Here is a 27,880-nt window from a genome sequence, read left to right as displayed (position 1 = left end):
TCATTTACAAGAAGTTCAACACCTTTTTTTTGGTTGTCCCATCTCTAGAAACTTATGGAAAGAAATGTCTACTGGGATTACCCAAAATAATTTAAATTATTTTATTCTATTTCTATTCAATTTTATTCTTTCAAATTAAGGGATGTTATTTTCTTTTATGAGAAAAAAATCTATTAAGTATACCACTTTATTTCTGATCAACTTTTTAATATTAAGTTGGAAATGTTTCATTAGTATGGGACTCAGCCAGAGCTACTGTATTACCAACCTATAAATAAATTAACAAAAACTTTGTTAGGATTTTGACTTACCTTCGCACAGGGTTGGTTTAGTCAGGGGGTGGCCCAATATAAAATCATTTCATGGAGCCCGAAATCTGTCCCTGCTCCCCTGCTGGCACATAAAGTTTATTGCTCTGTCCTTTATTGTACCTTATGACATCTGATCAAGTAAGTCAAATGATCTTCAGGTGTAGAGCGATTGCCTTGGACAACTATGGAAACTCCAAACTAATGTTTAACCTCAAAGATATTGAAGCTGAATATCAATTTGTTCATTAATGTCAGTCCCCAATTTACCTATTGCCTCTTACCACGTCTCTTTGAAACAGGCATTGCAGTCGGTGTGGCAATGGTAGAGGTCCAGGAAGGTATCACCTTCCTTATATCAACTTAGGCTATTGTATTAAAAGTAAATGCCTAACCATGACTGTGATACAATGAGAAATCTAGCAAAATGAGACCTTTTATTTGCTAACCTGTATCTGTTCAATTAGCTAATAAAAGGTGTCATTTTGCTTGACTTCTCATTACATCCATAATGGCTAACATGGTACAACAGCCTACTACTACAGACATAGCTATGATAGAAATGGAAGATTTTTATTCTAAGATGACAGTATTCTGCTTACTTTGCTGTATGTTTTCGTCAGTGTCTAGACAGTGTACAGCGTACACTCTTTGCGAATACTGTACATTGCTTTTAAGGTTGTCATTAGCACGGTTACCTGGCAGTAAACTGCATAATATTTTGGAACCAAATGTTAATTTTTATTCTTATCTGTTGTGTTGCATTTGCTTGGAACGGCAGAAGGCCGAACTCAGAGTCATGTGGATATTAAAATAGACGAGCACTGACTGACTTTAGAGCGCGCGCACAATGCGTGTGCCAGGCGGTTGGGCCATTCGTTCAACTTTACCCGCGGCCTCGAGAGCGCGCCTTCGACGTCACGTAGAGAAAAGTAGCGCTTGTTATTATTTGGGTTTGCCTATCGGACTCCTTAAGGTCGCCTTCTTTTCAAATGATCAGATGCATGAAACAGTTTGACGCCGAGTGCCAAGCAGACGCTCGCATATCGCGATGGCAAACCTGAAGACTTTCAACGTTGTTGCACTGGGGGTTGGATTTATGCTTATTTTTACGGCGTTTACAACTTGCGGAAACATTGAAGTAAGTAGTCAAGATTTGGTTATCCACTCTTGCTGTTATGCTGTTTCTTAAATTCTTTGCAAAGCTGTAAACTTTTGCTAGTGTTGGAACACTTGTAGATCCATAAGTTTCACAATGCCGCATTGTGTCGGCGACGAATTACGGCTCTGCTACTTTTAAGTCTGACGGATTACTCATTCAGCTGCGCCAATAGTTCAAAGACACACCGCCAAATAAAAATAAAAACAAGCAAATTACAGTAGCATGCCGGGCATCAGCTTCACGTCATCATGGCTTGTCGATTCGATGAAATGCAACAAGCGAAGAGAGAGAGAAGGGAGTATCGCTACACAATCTGTTTTTGGACGAGATTCCTATCTGCATGTGATGCTGGCCTGCTGCTGACCCGCGTCCCATGTTTTAAACTCATTTAGCACCTAGCGGCTACTTTAGTGCTGTCGCTTATCGTGTCATCCACAAGTGCAAATGACCAGACGGGGCTTCTCAAATTCAGACCAGCAACCTCATTGTAGATTACTCAAATAATAAAGCCACTGCGTTTATTCTTGCCCTATCAGTAACTGAGTATTGCCAAAGAACTCGGTGAACTTTAGACTTATGTCATTCTGTTGGCACAAAGAAAAAATATGATTTCTGATCGTAACAGGTGATGTCGGTCGTTTTTTTATACAAAAAACTGCATCGGTTGTTAAGAACGTAAGATACTTATCTTCATGTTTAATTCACCTAGCAATCATTTGGAGTAAGGTCTGTTGTCAGACCTCCATCCAACAATCAGACGTTTTTTAATTAAACCTTTTGTACAGTTTATATCACACTAAAGCGCCCAACCTGACCACATTGTTTCGGTGTTTGCGTGTTTTCAGAGTGCAGGCAAGTGAAATTAACTAACTCTGATAACATGGTAAGTAAAAGCTTAGATTGGAACCTTCAATCAAGTGTGTAAAGACCAACTAAATTTGAAATGTTTGGAAATATACTTCAAAGTACATAAGCAGAGGTTATACATATGCTGCAGTAAGCATACTTACACTGATTTGCTTTAGATTGAACAAGATATTAACCTATTATTGGTCCTCTGAAAAGGGTGGCATGATAGTGCAGTGGTGGTGATGCTGCCTCACAACAAGGAGACCAAAGTTTATGTCCCCAAATGCTCCCTGTGTCATGTTTGCATGTTCTCCCTGTGTCTTCATTTGTTTCCCCCAACAGTTCAAAGACATGCAGGTTAGGAGAATTTTCCCATATGTGTTTTCCATGTAATGGTCTGGTGGCCTTGGTGCCCTGTCCGGGTGCTGTTCCTAGATTGCACCCGATGCTTGCTGGGAAAGGCTTCAGTAACCCTGCTCTGCATATTCAGGTTTAAAAGATGGATGGATGGATGGTGCTTTCTGTACCTTTTTGTTTATCACCAATACATAATTAAATGTTTGTTTGTTAGTAGTGTTGCACATTAATTTCTTCCTTTTACTAATGTTAATCTAAAAAACAACTCTTAACATCATAGACCGTGACTGTTGATATACTACCATAGATGGTAAGAAAAGAATGGTGCAAGAATTAAATTAGTAAACTAATAAGCTGATGCAGATATTATATTAATCCATCCATCCATTATCCAACCCGCTATATCCTAACTACAGGGTCACAGGGGTCTGCTGGAGCCAATACCAGAAACAAACCCTAGGCAGGGCGCCAGCCCACCACAGGGCACACACACACTAGGGACAATTTAGAATCAGCAATGGACCTAACCTGCATGTCTTTGGAAGGAACTGGAGTATCCAGAGAAAACCCACGCAGACACAGGGAGAACATGCAAACTCCACGCAGGGAGGACCCAGGAAGCGAACCCAGGTCTCTTAACTGCGAGGCAGCAGCACTACCTACTGCGCCACCGTGCTGCCTATTATATTAATCTTTATGAAATTTGTAGTGACAGGTTTTACATTTATATATTTACCAGATGTTTCAATCCAGGTTTATTTACAAACTAAATAAATGCGACAGAATCATATATATACTAAACTACACATACTCAATTATTCAGTTAAGTGCAGTTTAAAAGCTGCTGTAAGCCGGAGGCAAATCAATGAACTGCATAAAGTTTTGGTTTCAGGTTACTTACACTTCAATGCAGTTAAAAAAAAAAAGAAATTACAAATATCTTCACTTAAATGTTAAAGGCAAGGAAACAGATAACAGATAGCATTAGGTAATAGTGGCCCATTGATGTCAAGTTTTAGAAATGACAAAAAGTCAGGAGAGAACATAACAAGATTCTCCCAGTTTATGTTTTTGTTAATTGAAGTCTCCCTAAACTATCTGAATTATTATTATTATTATTATCATTATTTTGTTCTTGTAGGGCGGCACGGTGGCGCAGTGGGTAGTGCTGCTGCCTCACAGTTAGGGGACCCGGGTCCTCCCTGCGTGGAGTTTGCATGTTCTCCCCGTGTCTGCGTGGGTTTCCTCCCACAATCCAAAGACGTGCAGGTTAGGTGCATTGGCGATTCTAAATTGTCCCTAGTGTGTGCTTGGTGTGTGTGTGTGCCCTGCGGTGGACTGGCATCCTGCCTGGGGTTTGTTTCCTGCATAGCGCCCTGTGTTGGCTGGGATTGGCTCCAGCAGACCCCTGTGACCATGTAGTTAGGATATAGTGGGTTGGATAATGGATGGATGGATGTTGTTGTATATTGGTGTAGTTACGTTATAGCACACTGTCAATGCTACACCACAATCTTTCAACTCTATCTTGGTTATTTTGGTTCATCTTCCATTTTAAACTGTGTGATATTTAAATCCTCCAAACTTTTTCACATTTCTTTATTCGTGTGTGTTTTATAAATATTGTGTATAGTTTACTAATTACAGATTTACAACTTGCCTTGGTATAGGAGTTAGAGGAAGGTGAGTTAGTTAGAATTTAAATTAAAAAAAAATAAAAATAAATAAAGGTAATTTCCATTTAGAAACATAAAAACAAGCTTAGGAAGGTGATTATACAGTAACCCTCATTGCATATGATATACACTGATAAACCATTATTATTCAAATATTTTGCCAAATTTTATCAGCATGGAGAAGATCTTAGCCCAGCTGCCTATATTCAAGAAATATTTTTAACAAACTTTGATGTCAGGTTTGGTTATGGGATAAGATTAACTGTAGGATTTATGTTTTTCTCAACTTTTTACTTGAAATGCAAAAGCCAGTTAGATTACTATTTACAATCAAAGTTTAGCCAAAGTATGTTTTATTTTTTGTTGATACAGTATATATTAGCTGGGATTGGTGAAACCTGTTTTATTTTTCATATAAAATACAACAACCAATGAAAGAGAATGCTGTAATATCTAAAAATGGGAATTAGATATTCTATTTTTTTCTTCTGATTTTTATCAGGTGCTAGAAATTATTGAGGAGAGAAAGCTATTTACAAAGATGCAATGATATATGCAATTGAAAGTTACACTTTTTTTTCTCCACAAAAGATTGATTGTCAATGATCTGCTGGTGTCTGTTGACTACGCTCTTCAAGGATGTTTAAGTGGAGAGTTATCAGAAGTTTCCACAGATTCAATTTTTTAGTCTTGTGATTCCATCTGAATTACATGGTGTTCAATAGAAGGTTTGTGTTACAAGTATCTTATGATTCAATGTCTTTCCTCAAGTAAAGTTCTTTGAGCTTTTCATATCACTAAAAATAGTTAGCTGTAAAATTGAATAAAACCTCCCTTTCAGAATGTGGTGTAGGTCATGTGTTGGCCTGTATCTAAGATCATAATGACTTGCTGCAGGAAAGAATGCAGTACACAAGGACTGTCTTTTAAGAATATCCATCCATCCATTCATTTTCCAACCCGCTGAATCCAAACACAGGGTTATGGGGGTCTGCTGGAGCCAATCCCAACCAACACAGGGCACAAGGCAGGAACCAGTCCCGGGCTGGGTGCCAACCCACTGCAGCTTTTAAAAATATTTATTAGAAAATCAACACTTGCAAATACTGAAACTGTAATTCATTTAAATTCAATGTATTTTTCTTAACTATTATTTCACTTGTGTTTTGTTTCTTTGTGCAGTTCTGCACTTCAGGACCACCATACCCACTTATGAGCCCAGTATGTTATACCCTGATTAGACATCCATCCATCCATCCATCCTCTTCCGCTTATCCGAGGTCGGGTCGCGGGGGTAGCAGCTTAAGCAGAGAGGCCCAGACTTCCCTCTCCCCGGCCACTTCTTCCAGCTCTTCGGGAGAATCCCAAAGGCGTTCCCAGGCCAGCCGGGAGACATAGTCCCTCCAGCGTGTCCTGGGTCTTCCCGGGCCTCCTCCCGGTTGGGCGTGCCGGAACACCTCCCCAGGGGGGCGTCCAGGAGGCATCCTGATCAGATGCCCGAGCCACCTCATCTGACTCCTCTCGATGCGGAGGAGCAGCGGCTCTACTCTGAGCCCATCCTGGATGTCTGAGCTCCTCACCCTATCTTTAAGGGAAAGCCCAGACACCCTGCAGTGGAAATTCATTTCAGCCTTGTATTAGCGATCTGTTCTTTGGTCACTACCCATAGCTCATGACCATAGGTGAGGGTAGGAGCGTAGATCGACTGGTAAATTGAGAGCTTTGCCTTACGGCTCAGCTCTTTTTCACCACGACAGACCGATGCAGAGCCCGCATCACTGCGGATGCCGCACCGATCCGCCTGTCATCTCACGCTCCATTCTTCCCTCACTCGTGAACAAGACCCGAGATACTTGAACTCCTCCACTTGGGGCAGGATCTCTCCCCAACCCTGAGAGGGCACTCCACCCTTTTCCGGCTGAGGACCATGCTCTCGGATTTGGAGGTGCTGATTCTCATCCCAGCCGCTTCACACTCAGCTGCGAACCGATCCAGAGAGAGCTGAAGATCACGGCCTGATGAAGCAAACAGGACAACATCATCTGCAAAAGCAGTGCCCCAATCCTGAGTCCACCAAACCGGACCCCTTCAACACCCTGGCTGGGCCTAGAAATTCTGTCCATAAAAGTTATGAACAGAATCGGTGACAAAGGGCAGCCCTGGCGGAGTCCAACTCTCACTGGAAGCGGGCTCGACTTACTGCCGGCAATGCGGACCAAGCTCTGACACGGTTGTACAGAGACCGAACAGCTCTTATCAGGGGTCCGTACCCCATACTCCCGGAGCACCCCACAGGATTCCCGAGGGACACGGTCGAATGCCTTTTCCAAGTCCACAAAACACATGTAGACTGGTCGGGCAAACTCCCATGCACCCTCCAGGACTCTGCTAAGGGTGAAGAGCTGGTCCACTGTTCCGCGACCAGGGAAAACCACACTGTTCCTCCTGAATCCGAGGTTCGACTATCCGACGGACCCTCCTCTCCAGAACCCCCGAATAGACTTTTCCAGGGAGGCTGAGGAGTGTGATCCCTCTATAGTTGGAACACACCCTCCGGTCCCCCTTTTTAAAGAGGGGGACCACCACCCGTCTGCCAATCCAGAGGCACTGTCCCGATGTCCATGCGATGTTGCAGAGGCGTGTCAACCAAGACAGTCCTACAACATCCAGAGCCTTAAGGAACTCGGTATCTCATCCACCCCGGGGCCCTGCCACCAAGGAGTTTTTTGACCACCTCGGTGACTTCAGTCCCAGAGATGGGAGAGCCCACCTCAGAGTCCCCAGGCTCTGCTTCCTCATGGAAGGCATGTTAGTGGGATTGAGGAGGTCTTCGAAGTACTCCCCCACCGACCCACAACGTCCTGAGTCGAGGTCAGCAGCGCACCATCCCCACCATATACGGTGTTGACACTGCACTGCTTCCCCTCCTGAGGCGCCGGACGGTGGACCAGAATCTCCTCGAAGCCGTCCGAAAGTCGCTCTCCATGGCCTCTCAAACTCCTCCCATGCCCGAGTTTTGCCTCAGCAACAACCGAAGCCGTTCGCTTGGCCTGCGGTACCTATCAGCTGCCTCCAGAGACCCACAGGACAAAAAGTCCTATAGGACTCCTTCTTCAGCTTGACGGCATCCCTCACCGCGGTGTCCACCAACGGGTTGGGGATTGCCGCCGACAGGCACCGACCACCTTGCGGCCACAGCTCCGTCAGCCGCCTCAACAATAGAGGCACGGAACATGGCCCATTCGGACTCAATGTCCCCACCTCCCTCGGGGCGTGGTTGAAGTTCTGCGGAGGTGGGAGTTGAAGCTACTTCTGACAGGGGACTCTGCCAGCCGTTCCCAGCAGACCCTCACAACACGTTTGGGCCTACCAGGTCTGACCGGCATCTTCCCCACCATCGCCAACTCACCACCAGGTGGTGATCAGTTGACAGCTCGCCCCTCTCTTCACCCAAGTGTCCAAGACATATGGCGCAAGTCCGGCGACACACCACAAAGTCGATCATCGACCTGAGGCCTAGGGTGTCCTGGTGCCAAGTGCACATATGAACACCCTTATGCTTGAACATGGTGTTCGTTATGGACAATCCGTGGCGAGCACAGAAGTCCAATAACAAAACACGCCGGGTTCAGATCGGGGGGGCCATTCCTCCCAATCACGCCCTTCCAGGTCTCACTGTCATTGCCCACGTGAGCATTGAAGTCTCCCAGCAGAACGAGGGAATCCCCAGAAGGTATGCCCTCTATCACCCCCTTCAGAGACTCCAAAAAGGGTGGATACTCCAAACTGCTGTTCGGCGCATACGCACAAACAACAGTCAGGACCCTTCCCCCACCCGAAGGCGGAGGGAGGCCACCCTCTCGTCCACCGGGGTAAACCCCAATGCACAGGCTCCAAGTCGGGGGGCAATAAGTATGCCCACACCTGCTCGGCGCCTCACGGGGCAACTCCAGAGTGGTAGAGAGTCCAGCCCCTCTCAAGGAGATTGGTTCCAGAGTCCAAGCTGTGCGTCGAGGTGAGTCCGACTATATCTAGCCAGAACCTCTCGACCTCGCGCACTAGCTCAGGCTCCTTCCCCTTCAGAGAGGTGACATTCCACGTCCCAAGAGCCAGTTTCTGTAGCCGAGGATCAGACCGCCAAGGTCCCGCCGACCACCAACCAACTCACACTGCACCCGACCTCCTTTGCCCCTCCCATAGGTGGTGAGCCCATATAATATGAAAAATGAAATGCAACACACTCAGTATTGTATAATTAAATATCCAAAATTACATATTAGTAATGTCTAGTTTTTTAAATGTAGAAGTATAGTACTCTAAAATTGTACTGTTGCCTAAATAACCCACCATTAAAGTAATGCATGTGTGAATATTGTATATTGTTAGTTGTAAGTTAATTAATTAAAAAAAAATGACCACATAATTGAAAACCATTTTGCAAGACAAGTGGTTGTTTGAGAAATAGGGTGTCGTAAAGCCTTTATATATGCTATACATCCGAAGGTGTATTTCGTCAGGAACTTCTAGAGAACAAAGGTTGTCTGTACCAGTATCATTCATCCAAGGGGACTGTTAATGGAATACAATATACAGTATTTAACTACATAGTAAACAGAAATAGAATGAGCCATAAGCTTTAGTTTGCATGAGTGCTGGTAGTAATTAGTTCTACTAGTGGTAGCAAAGCCTTACACTTTTGAACTGAGGTTTGATCAAAGACTGAGCTGCACCTGCATATATTTCATTTAAAATTTCCAGTTTTCTTTCACAATTCCAAAAAAAATGTCTTCAGGCCGCTTACTTTTATGCGTGGTTTGTTCTGTATGGAACTGATATCTAATGTGGAGATCATTCCTTTATTGAAGTAACATGACTCAGTTTCCCAACTAGGAAAAGCAGGCTTTGAAAATGGAAGGGTGGTTTGCTTCCAGTTTGGTGTGCTAAGTGGATTTATTTATTTGACAAAACATTAATTTATCATGAAGTAAACTAAAGGCATGTTATCTGAACATACTTTAGGTCAGCCAGGTGACTTGCTCAGAGTGGTATGTTTGGAAAGAACTAGATGTTTCATTTGTATACGTGTCTTTATTTAATGTACTTTGTAACTATATTACATACACAGACATCTGAACTGCTTTAGGTGCAGGAGTGAATCACCTTTTACCTGTCACAGTAATGGATAAGAGTAAGTTAGGGTGAAATAAACAGTTGATACTTGGCTTTTACAGATAACTTGGCTCTGAATGTCAATCTGAATGTTACATTAATTTAATGACCACCTATTCATAAATCATCATCTGCCAATCCAAGCTATCGAGGGTTTGGAGAAAGATTTAATAAACTGTGAAGAGTTTGGCAGCTAATCTGATGTTAGATGTTGCTAGTTCATTTTTTTGTGAAACATTACGGGCTAAACAGCTGAAGGAGACCTTAAATGTTAAAAGATAAGAAAAAACGTTTATCCTCAATATCATTCATCCATTATACAACCCGCTATATCCTAACTACATGGTCACGGGGGTCTGCTGGAGCCAATCACAGCCAACACAGGGCGCAAGGCAGGAAACAAACTCTGGGCAGGGCGCCAGCCCACCGCAGCCTAAATATCATATTGCCATTAAAAATGAAAACATTGTGAAAGATACCTTATCTTGTGATAAAGTAATATTTATAGGATTTGTCATGCCTGCTGCTGCTGAGATAGGCTCTGCTTTTCACTGACGTTGTTAGTAGATAAATGGATAAACTAATTAAAGGTATGATTATGGTTAATTATTACACTGATTTGTAACCTGTAAAGGTTTTTCTTTTGTATAAGCCATATAATTTGTGAGTGGCGTAGAATACAGGGGCTAGTGCTGCTACATCATACATCCTCTTTCCTGGGCACAAATTTCACGCACAGTCACTGTCTGTATAGTTTCCACATCCACCTCCTGTATATCTGTGTTTTTCTTCAGATGATTCAGTCTTTCTTCTGCATCAGTAAAACAGGGATCTTAGCTTGGTTGATGATTCTAAATTGGCCCCATGTTGGTATCTGTGTTCCTGACTTGTGCCCACTGTTGCCAGAGTAGGTTGAGTCCTATGCATATCCTATAATGGTAAAAGCAGAATTGAGAATTCCATGTTTTATTAAATTGTTTGTATTTTGTGTTAATTTTTCAGCAAACGGTTATAAAAAGTTTAACCAACTCTAGTTTTGAAGGCAGTGGTTACAACAGGTAAGAATTTGTTTGTACTATTATTTTAATCACTAAAGTAGTACTAATATTCTATTAACAGTCGTTGCTATTAATTCCAAAATATGTATGCATACTGTATTACTGTTTATCATTACTAAGGTAACAAATAATTTGTTCATTTAGAAGAATATACCACAGCTCTTTTTTATCTTTTTATAGAATGGATACTGCTACTCCATGTATTGTATTTTAATTTTTGAGTCTCACTTGCTGACAGAACACAAAGTTATTTTATTTTATGTATTATTATGGTAAAGGGCCATGGTCCTCAGTTTAAATCTTGTTGTTGATTGCTGCCTGTTTGGACTGTTCATATTGCCTCCATGTCTGTATGAGTTTTCTGCAGTTACTCTCATATTCCTCCCATATTCACAAGATGTGTATTAGTTTAACTGATGACTCTAAATTCGCCCAGTGTAGGTATGTGTGTGATGAGTGTGTGTGTGTTGGTATATGTGGGTGTATGCGTGTCAGTGAGAATGGGCTCTGCAATGGAATGGCAGCCTGTCCAGAGTTAATTAACCCCATATGCCTGATGCTGCCAGGATAGGCTCTAGCTATGTGTGATTCTGAGTTGGATTAAATGAGTTTATTATGTTACAGTTCCTTTTCTCAAAAAAAATATTGGTATAGAGACCAACAGTCATCCTAACACATTATTATTCTAATATTAGTGTAAAGGCTACTTATAGTTTAAAATTGTATTCTCCTTTTAAGGACTGAAAATGTTACCATTCTTACAAAAAATGTGGAGAGGTGAAGGCAGAAGTCATCGTTAGACTTGGAATCTTGCTATTCCATCAGCATACAGTAGTTTATCCATCCCGCTATATCCTAACTACAGGGTCACGCTGGAGCCAACACAGGGCTCAAGGCAGGAAACAAACCTGAGGCAGGGCATCAGCCCACTGCAGGGCACACACACACACACACACCAAGCACACACTAGGGACAATTTAAAATCACCAATGCACCTAACATGCATGTCTTTGGACTGTGGGAGGAAACCGGAGCACCCGGAGGAAACCCATGCAGACACGGGGACTACATGCAAACTCCACACAGGGAGGACCCAGGAAGCGAACACAGGTCTCCTAACTGCGAGGCAGCAGCGCTACCCACTGCGCCACCGTGCCACCCCATACAGTAGTTTAGTACAATATAAATGAAAAATATTAAAAGTCATTATCCATTGTCCATTATTTTTTCTCCAGCCGTCTGGAGTTTTTTTTTGTTTTTTCTGTCCCCCCTGGCCATTGAACCTTACTCTTATTCGATGTTAATTAATGTTGATTTATTTTGTTTTCTTATTGTGCCTTTTATTTTTCTATTCTTTATTATGTAAAGCACTTTGAGCTACTGTTTGTATGAAAATGTGCTATATTAATAAATGTTGTTGTTGTTGTTGTTATTGTGGCACCTCTACATATAGACAGTCCCAGGTTTAAATAGGGCTGGTTTTATTTTTCTTGGTTGCATTTACAATAAAGTCATTTTCTTCATCCACGCTACAACCACAGTAATTTACTATTCAGTTCTTTCCTTTTTCTTTCCTATTTTCTTCATTCCACTCCAGTCCACTTCACTCTACCCACATGAGCTTTGTACATCCTCCACTCTCAATTTCAACTATTTGAACAAAGTGGAGGGCACCCTTTTAAACCCAACCTGGAAGTACTTCCAGTGCCAAAATCATTGTCTACGAGAATCACTTCTGGGCCAGGTGGAACCTCTCAGGAACAGGGGGTTCAACTCCTGACACCTCCTCATGAAGGCACCCGTAGTACCCAACAGGGCAGCTCTATAGAACCATAATTCCCAGTCTGCCCTGTAGGTGTGTAGACAGAGACTCTTGAAGAGGGATGCTACCATCCAGTGTACAGTGGAACTGCATGAGCATGGCAGGCAGTCTCCCGCAGTTTCTGATTTCTTCTGGTCACCCATCCATTTAAGTATTTTCAATTCCTTGCTTCTCTGTGCAAGCTTCCTGGCTGTGACAGGGAATGCCAGGCCTCTCTTAACCACCCTCCCTTATACTGGCCTCCTGTTTGGGTAAGGAAACAGTGTTATCATGGCTGGGATGCCAGACCATCCATGACACCATATTAATGAGTAAGTATAAGGTTGTCTGTCGGCATTGGGTTAGGTTGCATCACATTAATAATCAGGTCATTGGATCACATAACAACATAGTTCCTGCTTTTTCTAAATCTTCTTTTCAGAATTCTGCTGACATTACGCGGTATTGTTTTTACCTTATGGCGATTTCTGAAATTAATAATTTTGAGGAAATTATAAATGTCTAATTAACTAAGAAGTTTAGCAAAGATGGTGCTGTGTCCTCTTGATTCATTCTTGTTTAATGCTAACTACTGAAAGTGCCATGAAGTGTTCTGTTACCTTTTAGAGGAAAATAAGAAAATTTACATTTACTTCGTTTTTTCACTATTTTTGCAGTCTTGCTATTATTTATGGAGTATTTTCTGCCTCCAACTTAATTGCCCCTTCAGTTGTTGCAGTTTTTGGACCTCAGCTCTCTATGCTGTTTAGTGGACTTGTTTACAGGTAAGAAGCTGTGTTAAAAGTATAAATACACCCTGAGTAAGTCACTTAAATTACTTGTGTTACAGATATCAAAACTATCTGATCTTTCAAGTTGTTTTGTCGAAAAGCATTTAACCAGATAAAGATATAAAATAATAACATTTTTCAGTAACATTCTATTCTGGGTTTCATATTATATACTTTCACATAAGAGATACCATTTTTTTGTTAGGCAAACAAAAATTGTATGTTTTCCTTAATTTTATCATTACAGTACTGGTTAGTATTATTATGTCCACTGCTTCCTCACTGATCTAGTGACATGGGTTTAAATTCCACACTTATGTTCAGTTTACATATCATCATTGTGCCTGCATGGACGGAGTGGTGGCTCTGAGGCTAAGGATCTTTGCTGGCAATCGTCAGGCTGCCGGATCAAATCCTGTAAATGGCAGAATTGACTCTATACTGTTGAGCCATTGAACAAGGCCCTTAGTGTGCAAATTCCTTGTCCTGGGTATGATGTTAATCTGCAGGTCCTCCAACTTACTAGGAAAACTTGGGGGTTGGTGGCAGGATTGGCACTCCAGCCACCATAAAAAAACTCACACTGTTCCAGTGTGGTGCTGAGGTGTTACCTGCTGCATTCGGGTCTCAATCCAGGTGGTTTGTCATGTGGTGGGTACAGCAACATACTCTTAACATCTACACCTAGCCTCTCTTGTGTCTGTGAGGGATTGTTTCTGGGTATTCCAGTTCTTCACCCACATTCCATAGAAATTAATATTAGGCTAATTGTCATTTCTAAATTGTTCCATGAATGTATTTCCTTCAATGGACTGGTGTCCTAACAATGATTGTTTCCAGCCCCACCCAAGGAGCATAATGGGATAAGCTCAGGCCATCTGTGGCTGTGAATTGAAGTTGGCAAGTATTAGAGTATTACATATTTTATAATAAGTTTATTTAAATAAAATAGAAATGGGAATTTTTCTGTAACACAGTAAAGTCAATATATGTGTGACATTAGTTAATGGTACTCCATTGAAAAATAATATTTTCTTCATGTTACCTACTCTGTGATTTGTAGTGATAATTGAGAAAAAAATGTTAATTTCACGTTTTCATAGACAACTGAAATAAAAAAGTTTATGAGAGAATACCAGCCTATGGTGACCAACACTTTGACCACAGGAAAGGCACTATATAAATAAAATGTATTATTATTATTATTATTATTATTATTATTATTATTACACTGAACTACAGCAAACATTATCAAAAATCTCCACGAAAAAGACTCAAATTACTTGTTTGCATAATGCACATATTAGTTATCCTGTCGTATGCTCAAATCATGAAAAGTGCATGCATTTTTTGCTAAAATATTGTTAGATAACTGCGAAAAATGAGCACAGGGTGTAAATAGGAAACTCAATTCAAATTGGATAGAGCTTTTGAATTGAAGACAGGACTTTTGACCAATGAATGATGGGTAGAGGCAGATCTTTTTACTCCTTTATAGTACTCCTCTCTTGTGATATCATTTATTACATTTGGACTTCACACACGTCATCTTCAAATTTTTCAGTTTATTTTCTTTCTCATGCAGTGGCTATATTGCTGTGTTCATTATTCCAATGACATGGTCATTTTATTTGACGTCAGTTCTGATTGGAGTAGCTGCAGCTGGTAAGTAAAACTTGTTGCTCTTTGCAATAAATGACTCCTAGTTTCTTTGATAAATTACCTACTGAAGGCGCATTGTGAAGAACAACTAAAAATATGAAGCTGTGAGTAGTACGCTGCCTAATGCAAATTAACTTTTCCCAGACTGTCCTAGAGATTAATTTGTCATATCTATGATAACTGCATACTGGTTATGCTTAAAGATTTAACATTGCTTTTAAAACAATATGCTGTCTGCATATTAAATATATAAGCTGTTTACCCATGGAAAAGACATGGATGTTGAGTATTTTAATTTAAAAAGTGTCTATAGTCTTTTTTAAAAGGGAAGCTTTCAGATTGTTACCAGTCATGCCCAGTTTGTGGCAGCACAGTGATACAGCAGTTAATTGTCAAGTTGAAGCAGAATGGTGGAACAGCTGCTACTACTGCTGCTTCACTGATCCAGCATCATAAGTTTAAACACCATACTTAGTCACTAGTAGTATGGAATTTGCACATTCCCACGTGTTTCCATATTATTTTTCCTCTGACTATGCCAGTTACCACTCCCTTCCAAACATTTGTGTGTTAGGTGGATGATTGTGTTTGTGGATATATGTATGAGTGGGCCCTATAATGGACTGACACTCAATCCAGTGTTGGTTCCTACCTTCTGCCTGATTTTATCTAATGGCCCTAAGTGGTTTTGAAGCATCAGATAAAGACATTGCAGCATCCAATCCTGAAACATATCAAATTCATTTATTAAGTCACTGTGAATTTTACAAAGAGGGAACACTACAGAAAAGTTGTCTTTGTTGTTTGTTTTCTTTCGCACAGTGCTTCTGTTCTTAATCTGGCTTTTTTTTTACATTGATTAGCTAACAGACTGGCCCTCACCTTGTGCTGCATGCACAACAGAATATGGAACTTGGATTCAGCGTATAAATTTGGAAACACACTTTAAATAATTTAACTTGTAATGCAAAGGAAAAAACTATTTTCTGTCTGCCTTCTTATCATAACAAGTTACAAAATGTAATTCAATTAAAGGGCAGCATGGCGGTGCAGTGGAAACACTGGTGTATCGCAACAGGGACACCAGGGTTCACATCCCAGGCCCTCCCTCCATGAAGTTTGCATGTGCTCCCCATGTCTGCCTTGGTTCCCTCAGGGTGCTCTGGTTTCCTTCCAGAGATATGCAGGTTAGGTGGATTGGCATTGTTAAATTGGCTACCTAGTGTGTGTGTTTCCCTGGTCAGGAAAAAGCAGGTTTGGAAAACTGAAGGATTCAATGAACTTTTTTTTAATGCTTTTTGTGTGAGCATGCGTTTTCTAAATGTGATTCAATTTAAAATATGTTTTATATACCTGCTTTATGGGCTTGCTTTTATTGTAATGTATTAATTTTTTATGAAAATGTACACTTCATAATATTTATTTTTTAATTATTATTTATTTATTGGTGGCACTTCCTTAAGAGGAACCCCTCCTCTTACCCTGCCCCCATCTTCCCTTTGATCAGCAACTAATGCTACAGACAATTTTTCTAGGGGAAACTTTTCACTGTAAAGAGAGCTGAACTTAATTAAAATTTTAGAAGTAAAGTTCCATAAAATGCTACACAAGCATTTTAAGGGGGAAAATGTTTGCTGTTATTTTCCCCAGTATTTAGTTAAGGTTTTATCTTGTAACTGCATCTCAGTTTGGCTTACCTTGAATTGAATAGTTAAACATTTTGTGTTCATTCATAGTTTGACCAGTTGTTCTTGATGATAAGTAGTATTACTGTGAAAAGTCCCATAGTAATGTTATCTGGTTTCGTTTTCATTTACTTTGTATCAATGGGATGCTTATACAGCATTATTTCATGAAATGAGCTAAATAAGAATGTTCATTTGGCTTCAGATTCTGAAAGGTATACATTCTTTAACAATGAAAAGAGTTTCCTTTACTCTCAGGTTTGTTATTTTAAAGGATGTTTTTGGTGATAACTCTGGGCAAAATGCTGAAGATGTACATAAATGCTACAGAGCACAAGCACATATGGACAAAAGAATATAACCATATTTTTCTCTGTAGGTGTTATTAATCATTGCAAAGGTGTATGTTGTAATAAATATGATTTCCTTTATTGATTATTTAAATTTCAAACAAAAAATGATCATCTTTTGTATTGTAATCCTTGTATAAAATATGAATTTTGAAATTTTTAGTGCTTTGGACAGCACAAGGTAATTTCCTTGTGCTAAATTCAGATGCCACTACTATCAATATGAACACTGGAATCTTCTGGGCACTTTTGCAATCCAGGTAGGTAGTTGTTCTTAGTATGAAATAAAATTTAATATTGACCTTTTTTTTTTAACCAATACTGCTCAATTGTATTCAAGGAAATTCAAAATTTTCCATGCATTTACAGTAACCATATCATGACTTTACAGAAGTTGAATGTAGAAGACTAGCAATTGCCAAGAAAAGATTTTTTTTAACTCAATGAAAGTGTGAATATAATGAGGTTTGTTAGCAGTGATATACTAGAAAATATTTTGTCTAAGAGTCATAGTGTACCTATCTTAATTTTAGCATAACATCCATCCACTTACTGAATCAGGTTCATCCAATTGCATATGGGCTAGATGTGATAACCAAATTAGCTGCCATACAACATGTTGGCAGCAATATAATGTAAAAACATTAAAATACAACTTTTCAAAGTGACCTCAGCTCTGTCTGTCTTCCCTATAAGAGACAAATTCAAGTACATTTGAAATTGTCCTTTTAGGAGTATAAAGAAAAGGTAGCTTATTCTCTGATTTGCACAATGCTGGAATATGATGCATATTGAGGGAGGAGGGAGTGACAATAATCTAGTGAAAGTGGGTTTGCATGTCAGTCTATTAAAATTATAGATTGGATTAAGGATTTGGAAGCCTGTGAGGTCTAAATAAGCCTGATATAGACCTCACCACTAATATGCTGTGTAAACCAGAGCTGTTGCCTCAACAGTAAAACATGGGCATTAGCTATCCTAAGTCTAAACCCCATTATTTAAATTAAGCAAAATCGTGATTTAAAAAAAAATCACTTTTCAGAAAATCCTTACCTGTGCGATTTTGGGTAGTGCCTGAGAGTATGATCTTAAAAGTACAGACAGCTGAGGTTTCTGTGAATAGGTGTTAATCTCAGTGTCAATGATAAGGTGAGAAGCTCAGCAATGAGGGAAACCTTAGAGTAGAAGTGCTATTTCACTGGTGCCAGTTGAGGTGACTTGGCCATATGGTTAGAATGCCTCCAGGCACTTTCCATATCTTTGTACAAGGCACTGTGACTGGGAGAAGACTCAAAGCAGACACAGAACACACTGGAGGGATTGTACCTTTCGAATGGCCTGGAAATTATCCAGGAGAAGTGGGTAAAATAGGGATAGGTATTTTTTGATTTCATCAATCATATTCAAGATCATGTCTGAAGATAACTGGCATTATCCTAGGTCAGAATGATTCTGAGTACCTGGTTTTCTTCAAGTATTGTCCCAAAGGTTCCTTATTTGCAGGCGTGAAGTGATAGCTATGGTCAACGCGAGCTAACAAAAGATCAGTGGGGTAATATTGTGGAATGTACCAGATCAGAAATGGGATGTAAATAATTTCAATAGCCTTACATACTATATATCATAGAATACTGTGAAAACACATATTGTGTATTTGCCATAAGTCACATCTGTGTTAAAATTGAAGTGATTTCTTTTTTTTTTTTTTATTGAAGTAATTTCAAGTCCATCATGTAATTTTCTGAAACTATTTGAGAAAAAGCTTATGGTCTAATGAGACTATGTTTGAACTTAGTGGCCTTAATTTTGAAAGAAATATTTGGTGCAAAGTGAACATAGACATCAATTGAAGAACAAAGTTCCTACTTATGTAGTGGCACTATCAAACTATGGGGCTGCTTCTCTTAGGGAGGACAGGTGATGTAGTACTCGAAAGGAGAAAATGAATAGCTGAACATATCAAGATACTCTGGGAGAAAACCTTGTGCCCTCCGTCAGAAGGTTGAAGGTTAAAGAAGAAATATTGCTTTCAGTAAAATAAAGATTCACAGAATACGGTAATCTACAACCAAGATGTAAAATGTTTCAAAAAAGGGAAAATTGATTTCTTTGGGTGGACCAATCTTGTCTCAGGCCAATATCTTATCGAACAAGGGTGTCCAACTCCAATACTGGGGAACCACAGCGTCTGCAGGTTTTATTCTAATGGTATTTATAATTAGAAACTCATTTTTTCTATTGATTATGTTCTTTTGTCTTAGTTGTAATTGAAAAGCACTTTGAACTACTTTCATGTATGAAAATGTGCTATATATAAATATTGTTGGTGTTAACCTTTGCCTTGAATCTTTTAATTAATATTTGCATAAGATATAACAATAAATGTATGTGTGGTTATGATTTAGATTTCAATTATGTTTGTAGGTATGTAGTTTTGCATAATTAATGGATAAAAGATGTTTAATGAAAATATGTAATTTGTACCTGTGTTTATGTTAATTTAATTTCAGTATGCTCTTTGGGAATCTGTACATTTATTTTCACTGGAATGGAAAAAGTGTTATTACAGGTACATTTTATTCTTATGTTATAAGGAGGCAAATTAATCAGTTTTGTTTCCTCAGTGCTGAAAAGAAAGTGGCCAAAACAAAGACAGAGAAAACTGTTTGCTGGGCTCTTTGCCTTTTGATTATAAGGCTTCATTGCTGTTTAGTTCTGTACCAAACTTTCAGCACAGCAGTAAGTCGGTGAATGGCCGTTCACAGTTTGATCATTTTATCACTGTATCACATATGAAAATGTAGCTGGATCAGAATTAATTGTGGTTCCAAACATGAATAACAAAATGTTTAGATTTTCTTATTATGCCTGTTAAACAAAAAAAAGAGATTTTCATGTATTGCCTTATTGACACATGGGCCTATTTAAACACTTTCTACAGCTTGAGTTAATAGTCTAAACCATATAATATCTACTGTTCATATTTTTCTCCCAAGCATAATCACTTCCTAGGGACCTATAAAAATTCACATTGATATACTCTGTAATAAACATTGGATCAGAGATTGACGTTTCTTTTTTTCTAATTTTATAAATTTATACAAAAAACAACACATAATTCTCAGTAGAACCCAGTCTATTTTATATTTTATAGACATTGTTTTCACACTTGAGACAGAATGAAACAACGTCTTTTACTACTTGATATTAAGCCAGGAAATAAGATGCAAATTGCTAGCAAAGCCTGGCTGGTTTGTAATCTCTAAAAAAAGCATTTACTTTGGAAGTTTTCCTTACTTTCCTCACTTAAAAATGTAAATAACTGAAAAAAGATCTATCTTTGAATTACTGAAATAAATGTTTTAAAAAATTTCCAGCGGTTATTTTATAAACACTATTGCAACAGTAGGCAAACAACACATGAGTTTTGATGCTGAATGAGTTTCTTTTCCGGGCGAGAGAGAGTCAGATTAAGCTTATTAAAACGTATATTTTTGTGAAAGCAGAAGATGTAAAATAAAAAGTGTTAGAATGAACTCAATATGTCAATAAGATCAAACTTTGTATAAACCTAACTATAATTTTTAAAATAGTCATGCAGCAAATTAAATTGATTTCAGATTATTTTCATTGAAGAGTTGTGTAATTATATTATTATGACAAAATTCATGATTCTTAATCAGAATTTTGCTTTCAGTTTTATTTTTTAATAATTTTACATTGCATTATATTGTTAAAATGTTTTACATCATTTCATTCATTTTGTTTCTACAGTATATTATTGTTACAGTAAATTAAACTGATATACTAGTGAATACTTTTGGTAAGATTGTAGTCTAGTTTTTTTTAAAGAACATAACATAGCCTAACTTTACAAACCCACTAAATAAAATTAAGGGGCACAGGAGGTTTGTTGTAAAATACATAAATATCTTAAACTTATGATATTGGATGAAATATATTCATCACATTACATTTTTTTTGGCTATTTAGTAAATAGCCAAATTATTTTTTATTTTATACTTTTATTTTCTCTTGGATTTACTTCTACTATAATATGTTGGTGGTTTTTCTATTAAATGAAATTTCAATCTTTTAATAATGACAGAATATTTATACACTTTCTTATTAGATTCAGACAGACGGATGCTTTTTTTGGTTTTAACAATTATTTCTATCTTGGGAACAATGGTTTTCATTGTTCTGAGAAATAATTCTTCACAAGAAGAAGAAGAACCTAAGAGTGAAGAAGAAGGCTTATTACTTCCAGCACACATACAGTAAGTAGCTGTTTTGTTTTGTTATATGTGGTAATAATGAAAAGTAATGAAAATTATTTTTGTTAGTTAAGAGTAGTACTTGGTATGTACCAACATGTTTTATGTGAGTCCAGCATAAATATGTGCTCTAAATGTATTGTTTTTTCCCAGAGAGATGATTACTGTTTCATGCATCTTTTGTAGCAGTTGCTCTAAAAAGGGAAAAAATGATCTTTTAATGTTTTAGTTACAGTGAACAAGAATAAAATATGGAAGTAGAAACAGTATACTTGAAAGGTCAGTCTTTTTATCTGTTATCTAACTGGCTATTTAATTCTGCAGATGCAAGCAAAGGGCTCTATCAGCTGTTCGGGATGTCGTCACAGAATTCAGTAAGTAATTAGCAATATTTTAAAGCTTATAAAATATGCAATTTATACTGTATTCTATAATCTACTTTAAAAATGTATTTGTTCTTAGGGGAAAATTTATCATTTTACAGAAGCTCAGTAAGATAGATAGACACACTATGGTGTATACACACATCAGAATAACTAAAAATGAATTATATTAAAAAAGAAAGAAAAACTTCTGACTTGGCATTCACAGTCCCAGTGAGGCTTTATGCAGGTGTATTGCTGTTGGTATAAAGGAGCCCCAGTAGCGTTTCTTAACACACTTCTGCTGAACAATCCGCTGGATGAAAAGATGTGCTGCGTTGTTCATAATGATACTGAGATTGTTTTTCATTCTCTCCTTGACTGCTACATCTAGGCAGTCTAGATGTGTCCCATAACTTAGCCTATCCTTTTAATCAGCTTGTTGTTTTGTCGGGCATCTCCTGAAGTGATGCTGCCGGCCAGCACATCACATTAAAGGAATGCAGTCTCCTAAGAAAAAAGAGCCTGCTCTACTCTAATTTAGTTATATAGTTTCTCTGTGGTACAAGACCAGTCTGGGTTGCCATTCGTGTGGACCCCTAAGTACTTGTAAGAGTGGACCACCTCTACATCCATTTTCTGAAAAGTGACTGGACATATAGGCTCTTTGGTGCAGCGAAATTCAATAAAAGTTCTTTGGTTTTACTGATGTTAAGTTGCAGACAATTTTTTGTGAGCCAAGGAACAAAGTTCTCCACTTGACTCCTTTAGTCTGTCTCATGCCCCTTTTTGATTAACCCCATAACTGCAGAATCATCGTAAGAATTTATGCAGATGGTAAGACCAGTGACACAGTCCTTGAGTGACAAGCCGAGGTTTGTCTTACAGATAGTCCGTTATTCAGGACACCATAGGCTCATCCACCTGCTTATCTCTGAGCTTACCCCTTAATAGGGATGACTGGATGGTATTGAAGGCACCAGATGAATTAAAACAAATATAATCTCCACAGCTACCAGCTTTGTCCAGGTGATAATAAGCTATTACCTATTTTAAAGCTATTTTAGGCAACCTTTTAATCTTCAGTAACATGATAATAATAGGGAACTAAAAAGATCAGCAGAGGTAAAGTCCTTGGATAGTTCATTGAATTTCGGTGAAGATGGGAGAGCTACAAGAAAAGCAAATAGCAGTGAGTTACAAAAGTGACAATTACTCGGCATAGTGGCCTTAGCACACGTGTATATGCTCCCGGGGAAGCCACAGGGATTGATATGTCTTCAGTTTTACTCTTAGTTCATTTTTTACTTTAAACAAAAATCATACAAACCTCTTCCAATCATTACCGTACACATTTAATTTTTCACTAGCATTGATTCATATAATTTGTTCATAGATTTTCATTTGCTTATTGCTATTGTAAACTTAATATTTTTAGGGACACTCACAAGGCTTCTAAACACAAGAACAATAGTTCTTCTTAGTTTCAGCATGGCCTACACTGGTAAGTATAAATATTTCTAAAGCATTTCATTTTTAATTGCATTATTTTAACAATGTGTAAAAATGTCAGTCAATCTGAATTAATATCTTACTGAATGTTCACAGGTCTAGAGCTTACTTTTTACAGTGGAGTTTATGGTACTTGCATTGGTGCTACTGGACAATTTGGAAGTGCAGCAAAAGGATTAATTGGCCTCTCTGGAATTCTAATAGGGATTGGAGAAATTTTAGGTAGGTTTTCCATTATTACACTTTCCTTTTTTTAGAATGTTAGCTTTAATTCATAGTTCTTGAAGAGATTGTTCACCTGCATTATCTTTAAATTTGGATATGCTACTGTAAGCATTTAAATCATTGTATTTAGTCTCTGAGATGTTACTGTTTGTTTTTCTAATGCTTTTTTTAATTAGCTCATGGTTTTCTTTGATGACCCTTATAAATTGTGTTATATTTGAATTGTAATAGAAAGAGTAAAGTTACATAATATACATTGCTTAAGATATTGTTTGTAGGAGTCAGATGTGGAGAAAAAATATCAGCATGTATATAAATTATTTCATTAGTGTTTATAAGGCGTAATAAGGACAGAGCAGCTTAGGGTGAGAAATGGATAAATGTAAAAAAGCACATCAAGTAAGTATTAATGTACATTATTACAAGCAGGAAAATGGATTACCAAAATTAAGCTTTTAAGGGATAATAACCTGTCCTCATCACAGTTGTTCTAATGGAGAATCTAGGTGAATAGGATTGGTGAGCTTGTTGGGCTGAATGGCAGTTCTTGTTCCGTATTTTTGGGATTTGTATTCATGGATAAGACTATTTATGGAAGGCAGTGGACAAGTTGGTGTCACTTCCTTAGCCCCTCACTCCCACCCCCAGCTCCACAACTAGAAAAAGCAAAAAAGCTCAGGTTGGAAAACTAACCAAAGGCCTTGTGGACTTCTTCTGTGAATACAACAAAAAATTTAATTCAAGAAATGACATTCAAAAGGAATTTCAAAGACAGTTTAACACCTTACACTGCTTTGCTGATTGAATTAAAAAAAGAAAAGCCAACTTCTTATCATGATGTTTCAGGTAATGTAAAAATATGCCAACCCCGTAACTGTATGCCAACCCCACAACTGATTCGTCCTCATCTACAGGAACAGAAACAAGTACAGAAAGCAATTAACCTCATGTGATACATCAGTTTTTTCTACATTCATTTAAATTGTATATAGGTAATTGTTAAGAGTGTTAAGTTGCATTTTTAATTCTTTTTTTGATTTGTAAAATGTATACAAGTATGTAAATGTATAAACCTATTACATTTTTTTGTTAAAGATTTATATGTTAATTACTGTTGTAAATCTCTTTTACATAATATTAAAGATCTTGTTTATCTTTTTTAAATAAACTAGTTGCTTTTGCTTACATGAAAAACATTTAAAATTGCATATTTAAGTGAGAACCATAATATTCACAGACTTAAGCTTTCATTGGTGGTGTTTGACGCGTAACCCCTGTGAATGTGCAGACATTACTGTATTCAGGCTGATGAAGCTTCAAAAAGAAACTCATGGAGAGAGCTTCAGGTAGTAACTTACTGTACTGTATATAGCATAACCTGAACTGAAATGCACTTTACGTTTTATAGCAGAAACCAAAAGCCTAACACTGAAAGTTTGTACATAATACTCACTCCTTTTTTTTTTTTTTGGATTTTAGGTGGCGGCCTTTTTGGGCTTCTTTGTAAAAACAACCAGTTCAGACGTACATCTGTAGTATTTCTGGGCATGGTAGTGCATTTTGTTGCTTTCTATCTAATTTTTCTTAATATCCCAAATGATGCACCATCTGTTAATGAATCAGAAACACAGAGTATACCTTACCTAACGCCAAGGTAATCCATTTTGTTGTTTTTTCTTATTTCTTTTTTTTTTCCTAATGAAAAATATAAAGCTGACTTCTGTGGGCTTTCATTGAGGTGTTTTTAATAAATGATTTTACAAAAAACACCATTCTTGCAAGGCTCCATGTTATGAAAAAGAGTAGATGTGGGTTTGCCTCAGAGAAATTAAACTAAAAACCTAAATGAACCACCATTTGTCAAATGATGGAATGCAATGTGGATAGGAAAGCAATGACAAAGTAGTAGGGAGGTACAGGACAAAGCAGTATCTTAACTCAAAATACAAAAAATAAGTCAGAAATTTGGAAACAATGTCCTAATCAGTCAGTGTCCAACCCACTATATCCTAACACAGAGTCACAGGGCTCTGCTGGAGCCAATCCCAGCCAGCACAGGGCACAAGGCAGGAACAAACCCTGGGCAGGAAGGCAGCTCACCGCAGGGCACACACACACACACACAGGACAATTTTAGGATTGGCAATGCACCTAACCTGCATGTCTTTGGACTGTGAGAGCAAACTGGAGCACCCGGAGGAAACCCACAGGGAGAACATGCAAACTCCATGCAGGGAGGAACCGGGAAGCGAACCTGGGTCTCCTTACTGCGAGGCAGCAACGCTACCACTGTGCCACCATGCCACCCACAATGTCCTAATGAGAATGTTTAATTGGCTTTAGTTTATTTTTACTTTAATTACCTACTTAAGAGCCAACATGCACAACACAAGATACATATATAGTATGAGTAAAACTGATAAAACCTAAACATAAAACTGCTAAAATGTCTGCAGTATATTGAAATTTCTAATCAGGCCTTTGAGATGTTACCTATTGCATTGCAATAGAAAACAAATTCATTTTATCTGTTAAGTAAATCATTCATAAGATGCAACATTTCCTAGGAGTGACTTGGTGACACTGTATGCAGGTGCCTTCATGCCCCAGGTAACTTATCTGTATCACCCGCCCGGTTATTGTCTGTGTGAACTTTGCAACATCCCCGCATGCCTGTGTGGGCATTTCTTGAGCCATTTTAGTTCCTCTCCCACATCCCATAGTGATGCTAAATTGGATCAGTATGAATTATTGTTGGTGTTTACAAAAATGTACCTTTTTAAAGACTGGCACCTTATGTAGTGCTTATTCTTGCCTTGCATCCAATGGTGTCGGACTGTGTGATCCTAAATTAGAAAATGAATGAATGGTTGAACATTTGCTATTAGATGAACATATGGACTATTGTTTTTTGATACAGAGGATTATTCTCCTATACCTTTAAATGTAGTGGCAGTAGGTTTGTTATGGTCTTTTCTGACTTTTCTTTTCCCCTAAAAATATATTAAGCTACATGTGTATCCCCAAATCAACCATTAATAAGCAATGCAAATGTATTGTTTATTACAGTATATACACATTTTAATTTTATATGCATATATCTGTTTTTGTTTTTTCTTTAGTATCCCTTTAGCCATGGTGAGCAGCTTTTTGCTGGGATTAGGAGACAGCTGTTTCAACACCCAGATTTATAGTATCTTAGGATATTTATATGTGGAACAAAGCGCTCCTGCGTTTGCTGTTTTTAAACTCATCCAGGTAAAGTCAAGTGAACAGTGATGGTACTGCATGCAGTGTTGTGATTTTCTCTCATTCTTTAACTGACTGTCTCTTTGTTTCATCTTTCAGTCCATATCTTCTGCAATTGCATTCTTATACAGCAATTACATCCTTTTATCATGGCAATTGTTGATATTAGTAATCTTTGGATTTATTGGGACAATCTGCTTCTTTTTGGTGGAGAGGATTGAAGATCTCACCTTGAATTTAAGGGATGAGTGAATGTGCCTGAGGCCAATGTTATCTTTGTAATAAGCTCTATAGCTATGCAACAGCAAAGTCAATCATAATGGGTCACCTTTAGTTGCAGAGAAGAGACAATTTACAGAAGATTTAAAATGACTGCCCTAATTGCACTAAACTGATTTATCATTCTGAAAGCACAAAATACTTATGTCATTAAGAAGCAATTGTTTCAGCAAGTTTACATTGGCTTTGCGTTATTCTTTAAAATATATATAAATGGGTAATTGCCATTAAAATGTCTGAATCTCAGCCATATCAGCTAAATGAAGAAGTGTGCATTTTACTCTCCATTATCTGAATTGTTTTATGGAAGGAAAAGTAACGTTTCATGCTGTAATAAACACCTGAATTAAATGTAATGTTTTACATGCTTGCACCAACCATTTTAATTGCAGAAACCAGCTTTATACAGTGCAATAAGCTTAAACTTGTTCACTACAATAAGAATTTCAACTAGTTTCTGTGATTGGCTATTTCTACTTAAAGAAAAGCTGACATTATCACAGGTTAAGACCAGTGAATGCATTTCTTGAAGAGGAGTATGTTATATTGTATATTTAATTTTTATATATACAGTGTATTTTTATAAAGTGGTATTTTTAATGTTTAGAAAATGAATGTGGTTATTATTATTGTTTATATTTGTATATTCAATTCAGACTCCATTCCAGAGTTTAACAACCTTAATATATGATTTAAAACTTATTTTGTTCCTTGAGTAGCCTTAAGGGAGCTTAGTGTATTTTTTATGATTCCAGGTATTCACAGGCCCCCTGCAGGCTTGAAAAAATGTTATCAAGTAACACAAGCTGCTTAGTTTTTGACAGTATGAATTATTTTGATTAATATAATTAAATATTTTAAAGGAAGACAATCCATAATGATTATAATTCGTTTCGGATTCTGATGATGCAAAGCATGTTGCTCACAATAATGCAAGATTGCTTTGCGGTATGTCAATAATTTATTATGATTTAGTTACTGTATATGTTTGGTCACTTCTAACATTTTACTTCTGTTTCATCAATGTATGTTTTGTCACACAGTAGTATTTGTGTTGTATTTTTGACTGTATTATCTGTAGTGATAAATAAATTAATGACTGATTGGC

The 27,880-nt window shown here is 38.0% G+C and overlaps 1 protein-coding gene across 1 annotated transcript; it reads left to right on the top strand.

The window, feature by feature from the left end:
- The first annotated feature begins 1,201 nt into the window (after positions 1–1,201).
- LOC120543244 (UNC93-like protein MFSD11) lies at positions 1,202–27,880 on the top strand. The gene is made up of 13 exons (XM_039776211.1): positions 1,202–1,449; positions 10,524–10,579; positions 13,058–13,165; positions 14,757–14,836; positions 17,032–17,128; positions 19,379–19,437; positions 21,001–21,148; positions 21,470–21,519; positions 22,946–23,011; positions 23,116–23,241; positions 24,724–24,898; positions 26,367–26,502; positions 26,593–27,880. The coding sequence occupies exons 1-13, from the start codon at positions 1,360–1,362 to the stop codon at positions 26,743–26,745; spliced, it is 1,344 nt and encodes a 447-aa protein (XP_039632145.1). The 5' UTR covers positions 1,202–1,359; the 3' UTR covers positions 26,746–27,880.

Source organism: Polypterus senegalus, chromosome 13 (assembly GCF_016835505.1).
Source record: "Polypterus senegalus isolate Bchr_013 chromosome 13, ASM1683550v1, whole genome shotgun sequence".
NCBI classification, from domain to species: domain Eukaryota; kingdom Metazoa; phylum Chordata; class Cladistia; order Polypteriformes; family Polypteridae; genus Polypterus; species Polypterus senegalus.
This window is presented reverse-complemented; position numbering and strand designations above follow the sequence as displayed.

What these genes read in the sequence shown, in the direction of transcription:
- LOC120543244 (XM_039776211.1), top strand. Translation starts at nt 1,360, where the DNA reads ATGGCAAACCTGAAGACTTTCAACGTTGTTGCACTGGGGGTTGGATTT. An exon ending in TTTAGTGGACTTGTTTACAG is followed by an intron (nt 13,166 to 14,756) that starts GTAAGAAGCTGT and finishes TTTCTCATGCAG; the next exon opens with TGGCTATATTGCTGTGTTCA. An exon ending in TGGAAAAAGTGTTATTACAG is followed by an intron (nt 19,438 to 21,000) that starts GTACATTTTATT and finishes CTTTCTTATTAG; the next exon opens with ATTCAGACAGACGGATGCTT.